This window comes from Rhinolophus sinicus, linkage group LG02 (genome assembly GCF_036562045.2).
Source record: "Rhinolophus sinicus isolate RSC01 linkage group LG02, ASM3656204v1, whole genome shotgun sequence".
NCBI lineage: Eukaryota > Metazoa > Chordata > Mammalia > Chiroptera > Rhinolophidae > Rhinolophus > Rhinolophus sinicus.
In genome coordinates this window covers 41,094,314-41,111,949 of record NC_133752.1, presented here as the reverse complement: position 1 = coordinate 41,111,949, position 17,636 = coordinate 41,094,314, and the positions used below count along the sequence as shown (strand labels likewise).

At 35.1% G+C, this 17,636-nt stretch overlaps 1 protein-coding gene across 3 annotated transcripts in view; it reads left to right on the top strand.

The window, feature by feature from the left end:
- The window catches only part of GRID2 (glutamate ionotropic receptor delta type subunit 2), a 1,327,069-nt gene that overhangs the window by 1,059,117 nt on the left and 250,316 nt on the right, over positions 1-17,636 (top strand). For all 3 annotated transcript variants that reach the window (XM_019741137.2, XM_074323476.1, XM_019741134.2), the window contains exon 13: positions 10,184-10,379. In XM_019741137.2, coding sequence (XP_019596696.2) covers positions 10,184-10,379 — 196 coding nt within the window. The remainder of the gene's footprint in view (positions 1-10,183; positions 10,380-17,636) is intronic.

The window sequence follows — 17,636 nt, the reverse complement described above, 5'->3', positions numbered from 1 at the left end:
ACAGTGATGTTGTACTGAGTCTTTAAATAGGCTATTAAATGAGCCCTACTGTTATTCCTGGTAACTTCTTTCTCTAGTTATTTCTTTCTATTGTGAATGATCTGATAATGTGATTAATGTTTTAAGTTCCTTAAAAGACCTTATGGAAAAAAATTACAAATTACTATTGATTCCTCACTTGAATCCACATGATATTTTATTTGGGTTATTGTTTCATGTAGTCATATTATGTATTATTTTATCACAGCTTGTTAATTGACAATTTGTGAAGTAGCGATCAATAGTTCAATGTCAGCCTTGGAGAATATATTGAATAAAGTATTTTTTCCATAAGTCAAGGTTGGCCCTAATTCTAATGAACATTTTCAGCATTGATTTGAAGTATGGAATAGGGAGTAAGCTAATTAAACATGCAGATTACTTAATATTGAGTTGGGGTGATTATTGACTAGAATCACACTGTAAGAATTCATAAGGACCTTGACAAATTAAACAAGGTAGTTAGAAGTAAGGTGAAGGTTAATAAGGACAAATATGTGATAATTTACTCAGATATGGAAAAAATAAACTGTGTGTATCAATGATAGTTCAAAATTTGAGGATGAAGGCAATTTCAGAATGAATCATCTGTCCATTATAAATTTGAAATGTAGCATTAATGTTTATAAAGAAAATGACCAAAGTAACCTAACAATGTAAAAGTTATTCAGGCCTTTTAATAGACTACCATGACCTATTTATAAGGTCCGTAAATTATGCAAAAATTTCAATAAAAGAGAAAAAATATGTCTTAGTTAATAGCAATGTAACAAAGTGCATAATAGACCCTGTGGGTAAGATCTAAAGGAATTTAGTGTTTAACTCAACAAGAAGGCTAAATGTTGAAAAGGAAAAGGAAGTGTTTTGGTACATAAAGAAATATCATGCTAGAGTTTGTCAATAGCAATTGCCCATTTTCACTGTGAACAAAATGAGAGGCTAATGTGGAAGGTGGATTTTAGGTCAGGCATGAGTAAGGACTTCTTGGTGTTAAGTTTTCTAAGTCATTAAAGTGCCCTAGGAAGAAAAATAAAGTCCGTTTTGGAGGCTGGCTTATGTGCCTTAAAGTACATAATTAAATTAAGTGATAACTCCAGGAACTCTTTCAACTTCGATGTTATGAGTGTATTAAGACTCTTTCTTAACACCATTTAGAAATTTGTTGATCTTCAGGGAAATTCATGGGAATTAGTCAAGTCCTTCCTGTATTTTCAATGCTATAGGAACATAAAAATCCACTATTCTATGGTTGAAATCTATTGGATTATTTGAGTATATCATCTTAACATAAATTCTACTATCAATGATGACATCATGAAATGTTCGCCATGTAATTTAGGATAATTCCATATTTGTTCATATTGTCCTGGGTAAATAAATATTGCATCTTTTTTAAAATATATAAGAAAGAAACTACATAGAAAAATGACAAATTGAGTTCACAGAATACTGAGCTTTTTGCAATGGAGTTCTGCTTAACTAATGTATATACAGAGGCAGCCAAAAAAATGTATATGTTTTAAGAAAGAAAAACTGTATTAAAATTGTAATACTCTATATATACTGATAACAAAAGATGAATACAAGTCATGTGAATACATTTTTTTGGCACCTCTCGTATATCTATATATTATGAAAGACTACTTTATTTAACTAGTAGACCATTTAAAATAGAGAACAGGGTGTCTATTGATAATTCTGTCAGCAGGCGGAAAAATACAATGTCTGCCACATAATCAGGATTCATGGTATGAGAAAGTTAGGTCCTAGCTTATAATGTGGGCTGACAAGTCAGACAAGACAATCAGATTCAGTCAACTATTTCCTTGCATGTCTGTAACACTCATTTTGAAGAAAGTTTAACAATTATTTTTATTAATTATGCCTAATAGCAGTAAGAAGCATAAAGCATTTCCATCTCCCTTTGGGTTCTCTAAAATGGCCTACCATGTCCATAAGTCTGAATCAACTTTAAATGTGTATGGGAAATGCAAGTCTCACCAAGTGCATGTGGATGTTTCTCTAAGTAGTCCATGACGGCCATCTTTCTCAAGTGCATCTTTTTTATATGAATTTCCAATGTTCCCTATGACCATCCTATCTATACCATATGGCACACAGGGGTGCTCCTGACTACTCTGTGTGGGAAAAGGGACGTAAAATACACCTGAATCTCTCAGGAAAGACTTGAGAGTCATCTGCCAGCTGTAATCCTCCAGGCCTACTCATCTGCCATATAGGGACAGTGTTTGAAAGGAGAGGTGTCCCCTCCATGAGCACTACTTCAAACTTTTTCTAGACCATGCACACTTGAAATTCTGATGGATATTTAAATAGTTCTTAAAAATAAAGATCAAATAACTATTGTAAAGGGGTTCAGAGAACAAAATCCTGAAGCTGTCTTTTATTGAACTTACCCTCTTGTACTATATAAGAGCAGGTTTGAGAGTAGGTGAGGGACATAGGACAAGAGTAGGGAGAGGGACAGAGCAGAGGGACTGAAGAAGGATGTACAATATAGGCATTAACTGAGTATCCCACATGGAGCCACCGTCATCTGCTGACCCTCCTCTGTAAATCATCAATCCTCTTTGGTCCTCATCTGGCCCTTCTTATAAAGTATCCTTGCCATCCATGGGGCCTCCCATGGGAAATTCTCCCTGTCTCTACAAGTAAAGGAATTGTAGTCCTTTGCCCTGCCTGGTATCATTCAAACTTGTTGGCCTCACATTTCAGGCGTCTGTGTCTTGAGAAGGACAAAAGTCTGGCACCATGAAAGGAAGGAAGACACGATCACCTCGGTGCTAGTATATTCCCTCCATGAGAGATAGCTGTCGCTGGGTTCCTCTTGATTTACCTTGCCCCATAAATTTTGCTTTTAGATTATACAATCTAATCTTCTATGAGAGAACCATATTTCTTCCACGAATGTGCATTTGACCTTAATCTTTTAAAAAGAAGAAACTTAGCATTATTGCACTAAAGAACATTCCACTCTTTCCTGGGCCTGCTGTCATTCAATGGTGTCATTCTTATGCACTTAAAATAGCTCTCACTGAGCTTTTCAGTGTGAACTAAGCCATATGCAAACTAAAATTTTTTCTGACATGAAGGCGTGTTAGAGTCCTGCTTACCCCATCATTTACCCTTGATAGCCTTGTATTTCATCAGACCTCTTTACAAATTTGAATCTGAGGAATTTTGGGAAACTTCACTGAGCAGAACAATGTACTAGGATACAGAATGTGATTTTCTAAAGGACAAGTGGCCATTGTTTATGCTATAAGTGGGAAGATGGAACACCTTTCCGTGGTGCTTATTTCATTGTCCTATCACTAGAGCATATGTATTCTCCTTCCACCTCTTTATTTAAATACTCAACCCTCGAAAGAAAAAAATCCTAAAATTAAATTTTCTGTAATAATACTCCATATCACCAAAAGTGACCATTCTCTCCTTGTTTTGGTGCTTGTTTGGTGGTGTTTTGGTACTAAAACCATGATTCGTTTTGTATTTTTTAATCATTTCAGTTAGCAGAGTTAGTTGAGCAATTTTCCTCATTGTTCAGCTTACTTCTGATATTTCAGTCAGAAATCACCCAACAAACCAACCATTACTTCTCTGCTCTATTTCTGCACTGCTTAGATAAGTATTTCTTTCAGGAATATTCCACTTTGTACCAGGTCCTCTGTGTAACAGAATCATGGACTATAACCTCAGCTTTTCCAAATACTTTGTTTTAGTCCAATTTATTTGGGTTTCCTTTTTATTTATCTTGCCTCTGAACTTACTTATTTTACATACATAGCAAAATGTTTTCACTGGAAGGCTGATAAAGCACTTGCAGCTGATTTTCTTACAGGGGTAATTTCCAAAGCTGTCTTTAAAATAATATGTTTTTTTTAAATGTTTAATTATAAAATATTGCTGGTCATGGTTAGTCAACCACAGAATGTCTGATAATATATAGTAATATAATGAAATACCCATTTTTATGCAATGCTAGCTTAATGGGAATGCTCATTTTTCAAGATCAAAGCAAAGAAGAGTAGCCAAAGCAAATGACCATCATTAATTGTTGACTATTGTCCAGACTCTGGCCTAGGTTCTGAGTTTCAAAGATGATTTTTTAAAAAATAATTATGAGAATCAGCATGTATATTCTAATAAGGTAGACAAAAAGTAAAATTTCATTGCACAATGTTAAAATGTGAATGTATGCTAAGTGTTAGAACAGCACTGAGGAGGCAGTGGATTCTCATCTTGAACGGAAATAATTCACCAGGTAGACAAGGAAACATCTTTTGCTGAGAAAACACTTACCAAGACATAGAGCTGTGAAAACGCAAGGAGTGATGAAATGGTCTGTTTGCCTTTTAATATGAATCTGAATGAGGCAAAAGATTGTTTCTGAGAGAGAAAGGAGGGAAAAAAAATTAGGCCAAATTTTTGAAGTATCTTGAACTATTTTCTAAGGACAGTGGTGTACACAGGAAATGTTTAAATAGGCAGGGATAGGATCAGATTTGTGTATCAGAAAGAACAGTTTAGCTGTGGTGCAAGGAAAATGGATTAGAGGTAGATAAGAGTAGAGATAGCAAAAAGACTTAGAAATAATTTTCTAGGTAGAATTTATGAGGGGATTGGCAATGGAAAGGCAAAGGTAGTGACAAATTTGCAATCTGGAGATATAAAATATACAGAACTTGATGAGAGATTAGATGGGATAAGGGAGTTGGAGAGAAAAGCCATTGGTGAGGAAGAGAGGTTAGCTGAGAATGAATCTAATTGGTGGGAAAATAAGGAGATAGCAATTCCAGAAACCACAGAGAACAAAATAAAATTAATACTTGTAATAAAAGTAACAATTACAACTACCAGTAATTGAGCACTTACAGAGAGCTAAGTACTAAGCTCTTACATGTAATATCTGCTTCAAATATCCAGATTCCTTAGTATATAATTATTATTTCCCCTGTTTCATAGGGGGGAAAAATTGCAATTTGGAGAAGATTAAATAATTTGTCCAATGATTGAAACTCAGATCTTTATGTTTTCAAAACCCCTGTTTTTAGAAACTAAGCAGTTGCCCAGTGTGCATCTGCTGGCAGTACCTCTCAGTGTGAGGCCTGTCTTCTATCACCACCTCGGTGAATTTTCCAACACTTCTGCATGCTTCTTGGGTCTCAATGACAAATTCTCACTCTGCTGGCATATTAGTTGTACTTTTAAGTTTTACATTTTGGAACATTTTTTTTTAATGCTGGAAAACGTACCTCTGTAGTGTACCTACAACAGCTCTCAGCCACTACAATCAATGAACAGCAGTGAGCACCAGGAAGTCTCTTTATTTCATTAGTAAAGGACACTTGGGGCTACAACAACATATGTCCTTTGACAGAGACTGAAATCAGCATCAGAAGAGGAAACTGGGGAGAGAGCAAAAAAAACTGAACTCAGTCGGAAGATACATATAATATAACCCAACTTGTTTGTGGCTCTTTACTGTCACCTCCCTTTGCCTGAAGCATCTAGCGCCTATCCTTTTGACCACTTTCCATTTTTTTCCCCACCAAAAAGAAAAATCACTTCTAATGTGATAATTAAAGTTGATTTGTTGTATCCCATAAAAAAATTGGGATTAGATTTACAATTCCCGAGAGGTAGAGCTGGCAGCTCACTCTTGTCATTTGTGGGTGAGCAATCCATACAAACAGGCTCCAATTGAGAGAGAGAGAGAGAGAGAGAGAGAGAGAGAGAGAGAGAGAGAGAGAAGGAAAGGAAACAAGGAAGGAAGGAAAGAAAGAAGGAAGGAAGGAAAAGAAAGAAAAAATGTATTTGGAAACGAGGTTTATGAGAGTTATTTTAAAGTTTATATGGGTAAGATCTATTCCTTTGTTTAAAAAAAGTAGGGAAAAACATTGGTGAAAGTTCACTGAAGAGAGAACAGGCATTAGATATTTAACTAGTTAACAATTTTAGAAATGTAAGTATTTTTAGCAACACATTCATTATATCAATTTCATTAACACAGAGTCATATAAATGTCCCAAAGAGTTTGCTATGAAGAAAGTTATGACCATGTAGTCTCATATTCATACAATCTTATACTTGAAAAGGAAATGAGACATTAGTTTGACTGTAATTAATGAATCTCCTCTTCAACGATATTTATAAGTGGTATCCTGCCACACACACACACACACACACACACACACACACACACACACACAGTCCATTAGGAATTATTACATAGGGCATTATAAAGAGAGAGATCATTATAATAATCATCTTCATATAAAAACAATAAATAACTTGATCTAATACTGACATGACAGGTCCTGTATTATCATTCCTTGAGGAGGACACTGTTCTTCTGTCCATTTGTAGATAAGGAAACTAAAGTTAACTGAGGTACCTACCATCACACAGCTCACAAATAACAGATCTGCTTGACTTGAAAATCTAACACCCAATGTCAAAGCTACTGCTATCAGATATAGCTAATATCAGACTATCACATGCATCAAAATTAATTTTCAGTGTTTCAAGTGTTTTAAATGTTTACCCTTCTCATGGAAAGAATTTGACATAAGCCTAGATCCACTCAAATTCCTAAAATGTACAGTACTGCCCTAAATTACAGTGTCTCATTATATGTAATGTTCATGCAAATAACTATCACTTACCTATCAACTCTCAGTATTGTTTAGTACCCAGGTCTCTAGTCGTATAGGTACCACTACAAGGAATAAAAGAGGAATCTCAGTAAGACTTTGAGAAAATAAGGCTGATTAGAGTGGCAAAACTTTTGCTTTTTTTATTGCTCACCATATAGACTCATTGTTTACTCTATGCTTATGACTGTGATGTGGGTTTGGGAGGGGGAGCTCAGATTAAATAGAGTCACAGTGTGATAATTCACTGAGTTTTATGTGAGTATATGTGGGTATTGCGTGGTTAAGTGGAGAAATGGAATATACTAGTATGAGTATATTCAGAGTTAACTCTATTCTAGAATGCTCTAGATTTTCCCATTTCTTCTACAGACTGAATAAATGTTGTCAATTGTTAAAAAAGAGATATCAATACGTGCCATGGTAAATTAATTTATATCTTAGGTACTTAATAATTATTTTAGAATTGTTTTACATTTTAAAATAATGATTTGGCATGTCTAAGTAATATCTACTCAGGTGTTGACCTTCAGGTACATTTTTTGAGGATTACCACTTGTAGAATATTCTACCAGATTTCTTTTAGGGGTTCATAATAGAGGCTATAGCATTTCTACTGAGCTTGCTCTAAAATCTTATTAGCATAAAAATAGCAAAATGACCACTTATAATAGGCACTCTCTTTCTTTGTTGGGCTCCGAAAAAAAACAAAAACAGCCTTCTCTTTTTGTACTAAGCTATTTGAGCTCATTTCATTGTGCTTCAATTTCTTTTTGTCACCTTTGTTGCTGTCTTGGGGTACTATAATGGAATAACGCTGAATCAGACAAGCTATAATTTTTATTGCAAGCATATCTCAAGTCAAATTTATAAGCTGAACTTCATATCAAAAATGAAGCTAGAGGGAACATGCTTTTGTTCTAAGTTTTAAATGCCCTACTATTCTAAATTTGACGAATGTTAAAAATAAACTGCTTTTATCTGGCATCAGGAACTTCACATAGGCAATATATTGACACATTCCTTTAAAGAATCTATTGTGTACAAAACAGCTTTACCAACTAAACTCTTTGTATTATAATTCTACATTCAGGTGGTAAAGCAAATATTTAAGGCAATGCTATGTTACAGAAACCTGCTTATATTAAAGATCCCAAAATTTGATTTCAATTGGCTTTTCATGGCAAGGGAAGAAGGAATGTTAATTTATTTATGTTAATTTATTTAACAGTATTTTGCTAATAAGACTATTTAGGCAAACCAGTTATATATTTAAACATAGTCATAAAAATGTTCACCCCTAGACTCTGGTCTCAGCGCTACCAAATTGAAGCCTTAGAGTTATAATCAGAGTGATTGCTGGAAACACTTAAGCAGCAAGTGGCCAATCCTATTCTAAGAGAGTTTCTGATGAACCCTAACACGGCCTTCTCCAGTTGTTGACCTTTAAGTGCTAGAAGATGCAAATTCTGTACATCTACCTAGCCTAGGCCCTTGTATTAATTGAAATTGAATGAATGAGGCCTGCTATTATAACCTGTATGAATATGTTTCATTTATTTCCCATGTTACCACTTTAGAGCTTCTCCACTAAATAGCGGGAAACGTGAAAATGTTAATGTTTTGAAATCAGTTTTACCTCTACTACTTGAAACAGCTATAAATGAGAATTGTGCTTTTGAAACAAAATTCTCATTGCTACACTATTACCACAGTAATTATGATATTTCCCAGGAACAAATGCCCTGTCACTCTGGCATTAAGTTGTACCCTAGATACATATAGCTTTTGTTCCAGCTTTTGTCCACCACTCTTCACTTATGCTTATCTTTTATAAATGGTAGAATTAGTTCAATATTGTAGACTATTAGTTCAATATTGTAGACTATTTCAGCAAAGTCTTTCCTTCAAATAGTAATTTTTAAATGTATTATTTCATGCAGCAAAAGTATAGAGCCAAAAGAAATTATTATGGTAGTTCCCATCAAGTAAATGATATACATCAACAACGTAGAACTGAATAAAATGCAGATTACATTTTGCTGAAAGTTACCATTAGAAATTGCTACAAATACTTCTCTAACAAACACAGCCCATAATTTATTGTTTGCAACACAATTTTGTATGTGATGGAAATTGGTAATCTGCAAGAGTATCCCCAATACGTTGCCCAGTGCTAATGTTGGTTGCAAAGACCCCCAGGAAATCATTAGCAAACTTCATCTAGAAACAGACCTAAAGGTCAGAGGTATACTTGAGAGTCATGGCTCATGATTGTGGAGCATTGTGGGTATTTCTTCTTGTTCAAAATATGATATAGTGTTTCAAAGCATCTGCTCCCCTTCTCAGAGGTTAGTGAATCTGAAACGTGCCAGCATTTAATTTTGAACAATATGTTAAAGACACATATTTGATCTTAAATGTCAGTCATTAGAGTTAGGCACCTACACAAATTCAATGAGTTCCAGTGGGGTGGCAATTGGTTTTCTAAGTTACAACGTATAGAGTGGCCAGAAACTCAAATGTAAGGAAATTGACCACCTATTTAGAGATAACCTAGGAAAGGTAACTCATCTGTAACTCAGAATCATTTGAAAATCATGGAGCATTACTCTGTAAGAGAGAAAGCTGAAAACATATTTAGCTTTCCAGAAACATATAATGTATTCCATTTGAATACAAATAGAAGTCTCTCTCTCTCTCTCTCTCTCTCTCTCTCTCTCTCTCTCTCTCTCACTTAAAGGCAATAATATAGCAAAAGAAATATAGAAATGAGAGTCAGCATCTTGCAGTAGAAATAATATGGTCTTTGGAGCCAGTCACATCTACATTTGAATCCTCACTGATTGTGCTACATTGAGCAAGTCCTTTATTCTCTCAGCTTAAGTTTCCACATCTATAAAATGGGTAAAATAGTTTTGAATATGAAGCATTGCTGTGAGGATAATGTATGTTAGTTGCTTGACATGCATATAATAGCCAGTCAGTAAGTGATGACTATCATAAATATTCATTTTAAGTATACACTTGACATTTTGTGTATGCAAAATGTAATTATTTTATGAAAATATTTAAGCCTTGCCACCTAAAAGAACATGGACTTAAGGCTTATACTCAATTAAAAAAAAACTAAACAATTATATGATTATCTGGGAATCTAGTTGGTCTTTGATGGGATTGCTAGAATTGATTGACTTGCAGTAAAGTTTCACCAAAACAGAAATTTTCACTAGAAATTTTCACTTATCCTTCAGTAATGATTTTGTCTTCTCATGATTTATGTAAGTGCCATACATACTAACAGCAATTCTCCTTATATATCACATCTTAATGTTAATAAACAACAAAATAAGAAAGGTAATTTGACATACATTTACATATATTGCTCTTTGCTTCCTTTAATTTTATTTTCACTTGAAAATATTCAGTACTCTTGCTTGTGTCTCTCATCTCTCCTAATAATCAAGGTCTCTTCAGGACCTTTCCAAGCAGACAGACATCCCTTACGGCACAGTCCTGGACTCTGCAGTGTATGAGCATGTTCGTATGAAGGGAATGAATCCTTTTGAGAGGGACAGCATGTATTCTCAAATGTGGCGGATGATCAACCGAAGCAATGGATCAGAGAATAACGTTCTGGAGTCCCAAGCAGGCATTCAAAAGGTACTGGCCATAGTTCTGCATTCATAGTCTACCATTTTGTCTTCCATGTTGGAATTGCTAAGTTGAGATTGTTTTTTTTTATTTTAATTTTAACTTTGACATAGAGTTTTCAGGTAAGTTATACCTTCTGGTGATGACAGACTATTTTGAGGTGACTCGGTGTACCAGTAGAGGGACTTCAAAGCCCTCTGTGGTGTGTCTAAAGGATTTATTTCCAATAGAATTCCAAAGGTAGAAAATATGAGCTGGCATTTTGTTCAGAAGGGGTCAGAGACATATAAACAAAGACTGTGAAGGTCTTTACAACAAATCCAATTCCAAATATCATTCAGGTTATCCAATTCTTTCAAATGACTCAGGGTATTTTTTTACCCTGCATTTGTTTTTAGATGAAAACTTTTTCTTTACGTATGATTATTTGAAGCTATCTGTAAGTAAAAGTTAATCTTGTCAACAAAGTTCCTACAAATGTCTGTTTCTATTTTCAAAAGTGAAAATCTTTATATCTTATTTTTATATATCATCATTTAGAAGTTATTTTATTTAAAAAAAAGGGTGGTATGGGGTTGGATGAGCTTAGAAAGCAGTACATTATGTGAAAAACAGGAAGATGGTTTTTATTCTGGGCTGTGGTTTATACACATCTATTTAGAAGTAACTCTTTCTTCCTCAGGCCCCATCAACCTCCACATGAAAACTGAATGATTTTGCTTAAAATTATTTCAGTGTCTAGCACAGCAAAAATCATAATGATTGGTATTCAATAAAGAAATATAGAATGAATGAATGTCATTAACAATAGCAATCGTGGTATACATTTTTTTCTCTGTAAACTTCCACAGCAATTTAATTTGGACCCCAAGTCATAGTTCCTTGTTAAAATGCAAACTCAATAATACCATGTTGGAGACTGTTTTGATGACTATAAAAATTATTCTACCGCAGGTTCTAGCATTATTCCATGCCTTTTCATATGACGTTTTTTATCTGCTACTGCTATCACCATGTTCCCCTAGAGTCAGCCTACTAATTTTGGCAGTCATTACATTGATATCATTATTTCAAAAACTAATGATGCTCACAAAATCTCTAAGTACTAATGATGCCTTTGAGGAAGTCAAAGTCTTTGAAATATTAGCTATGGCTTCTAACTCCTTCACCTTTAGTATATTTATTCCAGTTTCCCACAGCCCAGGTATTGATCCTTAAATATTTCTCTTTTGTTTTTTCTCAAGAGGCCCATTGGTTCCTGGAGGTGCAACATGTTGTCCTCCATTTAGTGGGTGGTTGAGGAGAGGTGGGGGAGAGTGGGTGGGTAAATGGACCTATATGTTGTCTGGAGAATAAGGGAGGGTAGGCATTTTAAGGTTTACTCGTTATTCATAGGATGTGAATGAATGTAAGCTGCCAAATAAGTGTACTAAATGGTTTTTGGAAGAAGTATTCTCCTTCATATTGTCTACTGTTAAAAATATTTTGTTCTCATGAGGATGAGTATAAATTGAAATTCATAGCTTACATTTCTATTCCAGTTTAGAAGCCAAAGCTCCTCATACTTTAGAATCTTTTCTATACCATATCATTCCAGAGAAATTGTATTTTTCCCCCAGCAGATTCTCAAATACTTAAAAAAAAGACTTAAATTAAAAACTTAAATTCCATGTGGAATTTAATTTGACCCTTGTGTATATGTAAAAATAAACTGTAAATATCCACACTGAGAAAATTCCAACCTTAGATTCCATGAAATAAAGGTGTTTTCAACTAGACTGTTGATAATTTTGCAGCACATACTGAGAAATTTAGCTCATTATTCTTTAGGTTTTGCTCTTTTTTGTTTTTTGTTTGTTTTGTTTTTGTTTTTTTAAAATACGTAGCCATTCCATCAACTTACAACTTGGATTAGTGTTTTTTTTATGCTGTTGTGAAATGTCATACTTAAAAAAAAAAATCTGTTATGAAAAGTAGAAAGAACTTTGGTCTTGGAAGCAAACTATCTGTTTTTCTTTGCTGATTCTTCCACTTCTTAGTTGTATAACTTTGGGCATGTCACTTGGCTTCTCTAAGACTCACTTTACCCATTTCTAAAATGATCACAGTGTTGGATTCAAAATCCTGGACTTTGCAGGCACGTTAACCTGTGTTTGAATTTAGTTTGCTTTTTTTTAAAAAATAAAATGTGTAAATGTGACTACTTAATTAAAAATTTCTGGGCCCAAAGATTTTCATCATCATGATAAATAATTTCTACCTCATATGATTTTTGTCATTACTTTAAAAAATAACATATGTAGAAACATCAATAAATAATATGGTTAGAATCAAATATATGGTGATGAAAGGAGAGCTGACTCTGGGTGTTGAACACACAATGTAACATATAGATGATGTATCACAAAATCGTACACCTGTAACCTATGTAAGTTTACTAACAATCGTCACCCCAATAAACTTTAATAATAAATAAATAAATATAATAAATATAATAAATATAATAATATTATTATTATAATATAATAGGATCATAAGATGATCCTGAAAATTACCTGAGAAAATGTATATATGAAAGATTTGTAATTACAAAGCATTATTATTTAATATGTCTTAAGGTTAACTTAAAATTGTGACATAAAAAATATAATGCAATAAAAGAAATAGAGAATGATTTCTGATTCCCAACAGTCTGCTGGTAAAGACTTGATTTGCAGCTGAAACTGCAAATCAAGTCTCCAAGTATTTATTACACCACATTTATTCAGTATTCAGTTTTCTGATTTACTATAGGGGTAGTGAAGAATGTCCTTATGAATTCATAATAGAAAATAGCAAGTGAAATTTGCTTATAGTACATATTTCTTTCAACCCAAATCGCAGGCAGGTGAAAATTGATTAGACAGAAAACAGTTAGTAATAATAAAATGTGTTTTGGTTCAGTTTCCAAGGTCTTGGCCAGCTTCTAATAAAACAAAACCAAACAACAAACAACAACCTCCTCACCTGCTAAAGCTCACTGGGAGTTCATGCGATTGAGAACACGTGAAATGTGGTTGTGGGTTCTTCCTCGAGTAACTGGTCTTGCACATCTCACAAAGAATTTTCCTTTTCTCTGTTGATCTCTAATTTGTGGAGGCAGAAAAGACCTCAGAGGTCAATATTACACAAAAGGTCAAACTTTTTCTTCAGTATATTTGACAGGAATTCATATAAATGAAGACTGCATCACTGAAAAACTATCCTCATAATGTAATTATAACTTTAAATAGATCTAATTAAAGTCTCCAGTTGTGCTTGTTCTTAATTGTAGAACCACTAGTCTCATTCAGTTTCTCTTACTTGAACATAGATTTTGATCCTTTCTAACATCTTCATTCTGCTCTTACCAAAGAAACTGGTATAAATGAGGATTAAGTAAATGAGTTCTGATCTGCTGTTCTTGGGAGACATTCACCTATACCAAACTAGCCTAATTAAACTAGAACGAATTTGGTTTTGTTTGCCTCTTCCCAGGAATTTTTACATGAGTAGAAAAGTGTGATTTGAAAAATGCACTGAGTTTTTTTAATGCATTAATTCAACAGTTATTTAGTGAGCACCTTCTATGTATCAGCCAGTATTTTAGTCACTGAAGTGAACATAAATGAAAACAAATTGCCTTCATGGAGTTTACATTCCAGTGCAGGAAGCAGACAATAAACAAGCTAAATAAAGTGGGTTGTATTTCAGTAGTGATAAGGGTTAAGGGGAAAAATAGAGAAGGAGAGGGATGGAAGACATGGAGAAGATGATCTGCTTTGTTACCTCTGATGGCCAGGGAAGCCTTCACTAAGAAAGTGATCCTGTAATAAAGACATAAGGCACATGGAGGAGAGGAGAGGGAGGGAGAGAGAGATCTGGATGAAATGTTTCCAGACAGAGAGGTCAGCCAATGCAAAGGCCCTAAGTGGGTGCATGCCTGGATATTCTAAGACTATGAGGGATGCCAGTGTAGCTTCAAAAATAAGGGATGATACCAGAAGTATAACAAGGTCACAGAGGTAGAGGGCCAGGTGGTAATCTGTCAAATCGTATAGGATCTTGTTACTTACAGTACATTCTTGTGAACTAGCAGCATTAGCAGCATCTGAGAGTTTGTTAGAAATGCAGACCCTTAGGCCCCACCTCAGCTCTTCCGAATGTGAATGTCATTCTAACAAGATTTCCCAGAAATTCACATGCATGCTAAAGTCTGAGAAGTGCTAATACAACATTGATTAGAACATGTTAAGTGGGCTTTTACTCTGTGTAAGACATGAAACTTGGGAGGTTTTGAACAGAAGAGTGATATGATCTAACTAATATTTTGGCCAATCATATGTCTGCTCTATTGAGAAAAACTGAAGGTGGCCACGTAGAAGCTGGAAACCAGTGAGGAGGCCATGATGGTGACTCAGCCACCTTCTGAAAATAACATTGAAAATCAATCTCTGTTAAAACCCAAATACATCTTGGAAGACTATGACTTTAAACTGTCATTGGCATTAGCACATTGATGGAAATTTAGTCTATCAGATTATTTTAGGAGGAACTGGGATATGAGCAGGCAATTTCTGAGACTAAATAGAGAAATTCTAGGTTGCAGGGTAAGGATCTGACTAGGAATGAAGGATCTGTGTGTAGCACTGAAATAGAGAAGTCTCTGGTTTTTAAGAGGACAATATTCATTTCCTGATAACCTAACCCAGGTGGTAAAGAACAAATTATTGCAGAACCTCAGCAACACTTTTAGGGAAGAAAAGGAAATCAGGATTGGTAGTGTTAGAAATCCTGCCCTAGCTGAAGGATCGCAATGATAAGTAAATAATACTTCAGACTATGTAGTTCAATGGGGATGTAAACTCCGAGGGATGCCATGGCAACAGGGAAGTGAATGGTGATGCTGTCAGCAGCAGTGTTGGATTAGAAAGATAGCTTCAATATGTAAGGCCATTAGTCTACTGAAGTCCCAGAGCACTATGGGGAAAGGGAAACTGACAAGGTTCAGGTGGGGCATCAAGGGTCCTGCGAAGCCGCTGGGCTTTAGGGCCCAGCTCTAGTCCTAACTGGAAAGCTGGATGATTGAAATGAAAGCCAAGACGAAAGACTGCTCACATTAAATGGGCCAACATCACAGATTTTGGAAGATTGTGACAGAAAGGCAAATTTTAGACCCTATGCAATGATGAGGTAAGCTTAACCATTTTATTCATCTCTGGCTGAAAAAGTGGGTGAATTGAACTTACTTATTCAACACATATTCAGTGAGTGCTGTTAATTTACCAGGCACAGTTCTAGGTTTTGGGGAGTATCATAGAAAAAGCAAAGTCCTTGCCCAAATGGATTATATTGTATTGAAAAGAAAACAAGCACATTAATGTGTGCCATAAAGAAAAATTGGAAGGGTAAAAGAGAAAGGGAGCAGAAGCAGGAAGAGGGGTGTTGCCATCATATATTGGGTGGCCTCAGAAGGCATCTCTGAGAAGGTGACATTTGAATGGAGACCTGAAAGAGGACAGGATATGAAACTTAAAGAGAGGAGGGACAGGAAATGCTCCAGGCAGAAGGAACACTTACTGAAAAATTATTAGGGCAGACTCTGGCTTGGCATGATGAAGAGGAATGTCAAGGACTCCATTGCCTCTGGAGCATGCGCACAGACAGGGGGTATCAGCGTGGTAAGACAGAGGGGTAAGAGATATTAAAGTGGGAATTAGGCAGCATGGAGGCCATTAAAAATGTTGATTCTTGGGCCACACCAAAGTTCCAGTTGTGTCTTATTTGAGGATGGAAAGTATCGGAAGATCTTAAATCTCTTCAGGTGATTCTCATCCACAATAAAGGTTAAGCCTCACTGATACAATATTTTTTGAGTCATTTAAATGACTTTGGCTTTTATTCTGAGATGAGAAACCAAGGGAGGATTGTGAGGAGAAGAATGACGTGATCTGACTTACTTTTTAAAGGTCCATTCTAATCACTGTGTGGAAAATGACAGGGGTTAAGTGTCAAGGTTGAAAGCTGGGAGACCAGTGAGGAGGCCACTGCAATAATCCAAGTGAGATTTAATGGTGGATAGGCCAGAGTGATTATGGTGAAATTAGTGAGCAGTAATTGGATTTGATTACATTTTGAAAGTAGCTCTGACAAGATTTTCTAAAATATTGAATGAGGGATATGAAAAAGAAGGTTAAATATGAGTCCAATGTGTTTGGCCTAAGTAGTTGAAAGAATGAAATTGCCATTTTTTTCTCTCGCTCCTTTTTTTTTTTTTTTTTGAGATTGAGAAAACTGTGGGAAGAGCAGATTTGAGAAGCCAAATGAGAATTTGCCTTTGGCATGATAGTTAATATGAAATGCTTACTAATTATCCAAGCAAAGATGCCAAGAAAGCTGCTGCATATATGAGTTGGGTGTTCAAAAGAAAGTTCTAACTAGAGATAAATGTTTGGGGATTGTTAGCACAGAGTTTGTATTTAAAGTCATAAGACTCAATGATATCACCAAAGATATGGGTGTATCCAGAGAAGAAAGATAACTGAAGACTAATCCCTAGGACAATTTAGTCTTCAGAGGAAGGGAGAGAGAAAAAGGGGTATAAAAGAGTCTGGAAGGATCAGCCAGTGAAGCAGGAGAAAAACTACAAGTGATTATTTAGAAGCCATGTTAAAAAAAAAAAAAAAAAAAAGTTTCAAGGAATTTCAAATGATCAACTGTCTGTCAAATGATGTTCATGGATTAAGTATGATGAAGACTAAAATTAATGATTAATTTGGCAACTAGCAATCACTGGTCACCTTGACAAGAGCAGATCTGGTAGAGAGAAAGGAGGAGAAATTAGAATTAGATTGGAAAGAAAAAAAAATGAGAAGGGAGGCAGTGGAATTATGAGAATAAGCACTTTTTAAAGGAGCTTTTTAAAGGAAGTATTGAGTCATGGGAGGGGTTCCTGAAGTGGGATGTGAGGTTTGTGGAAATGTTTGTGTGAAATAAAATGTATACAATGTCTGTAAATTGATGGGATGATACAGTAGGAAAAACTCATGAAGCAGAAGAGAAACAGGAGACTGTCCTTGAATAGGATGATAAGTAATAGGATCCAGTGCACAAGTGGAGGGTTTGGATTTAGGAGCACAATTCATCCATAGTAATATTAAAGAAAAAAAAAAAAAAAGACAAGTTCAGCTGCTCATTGTTTGAAAGCCAGTACTTGAGAGACCAGTGCTGGGTGGAGAGGAAAGTTTG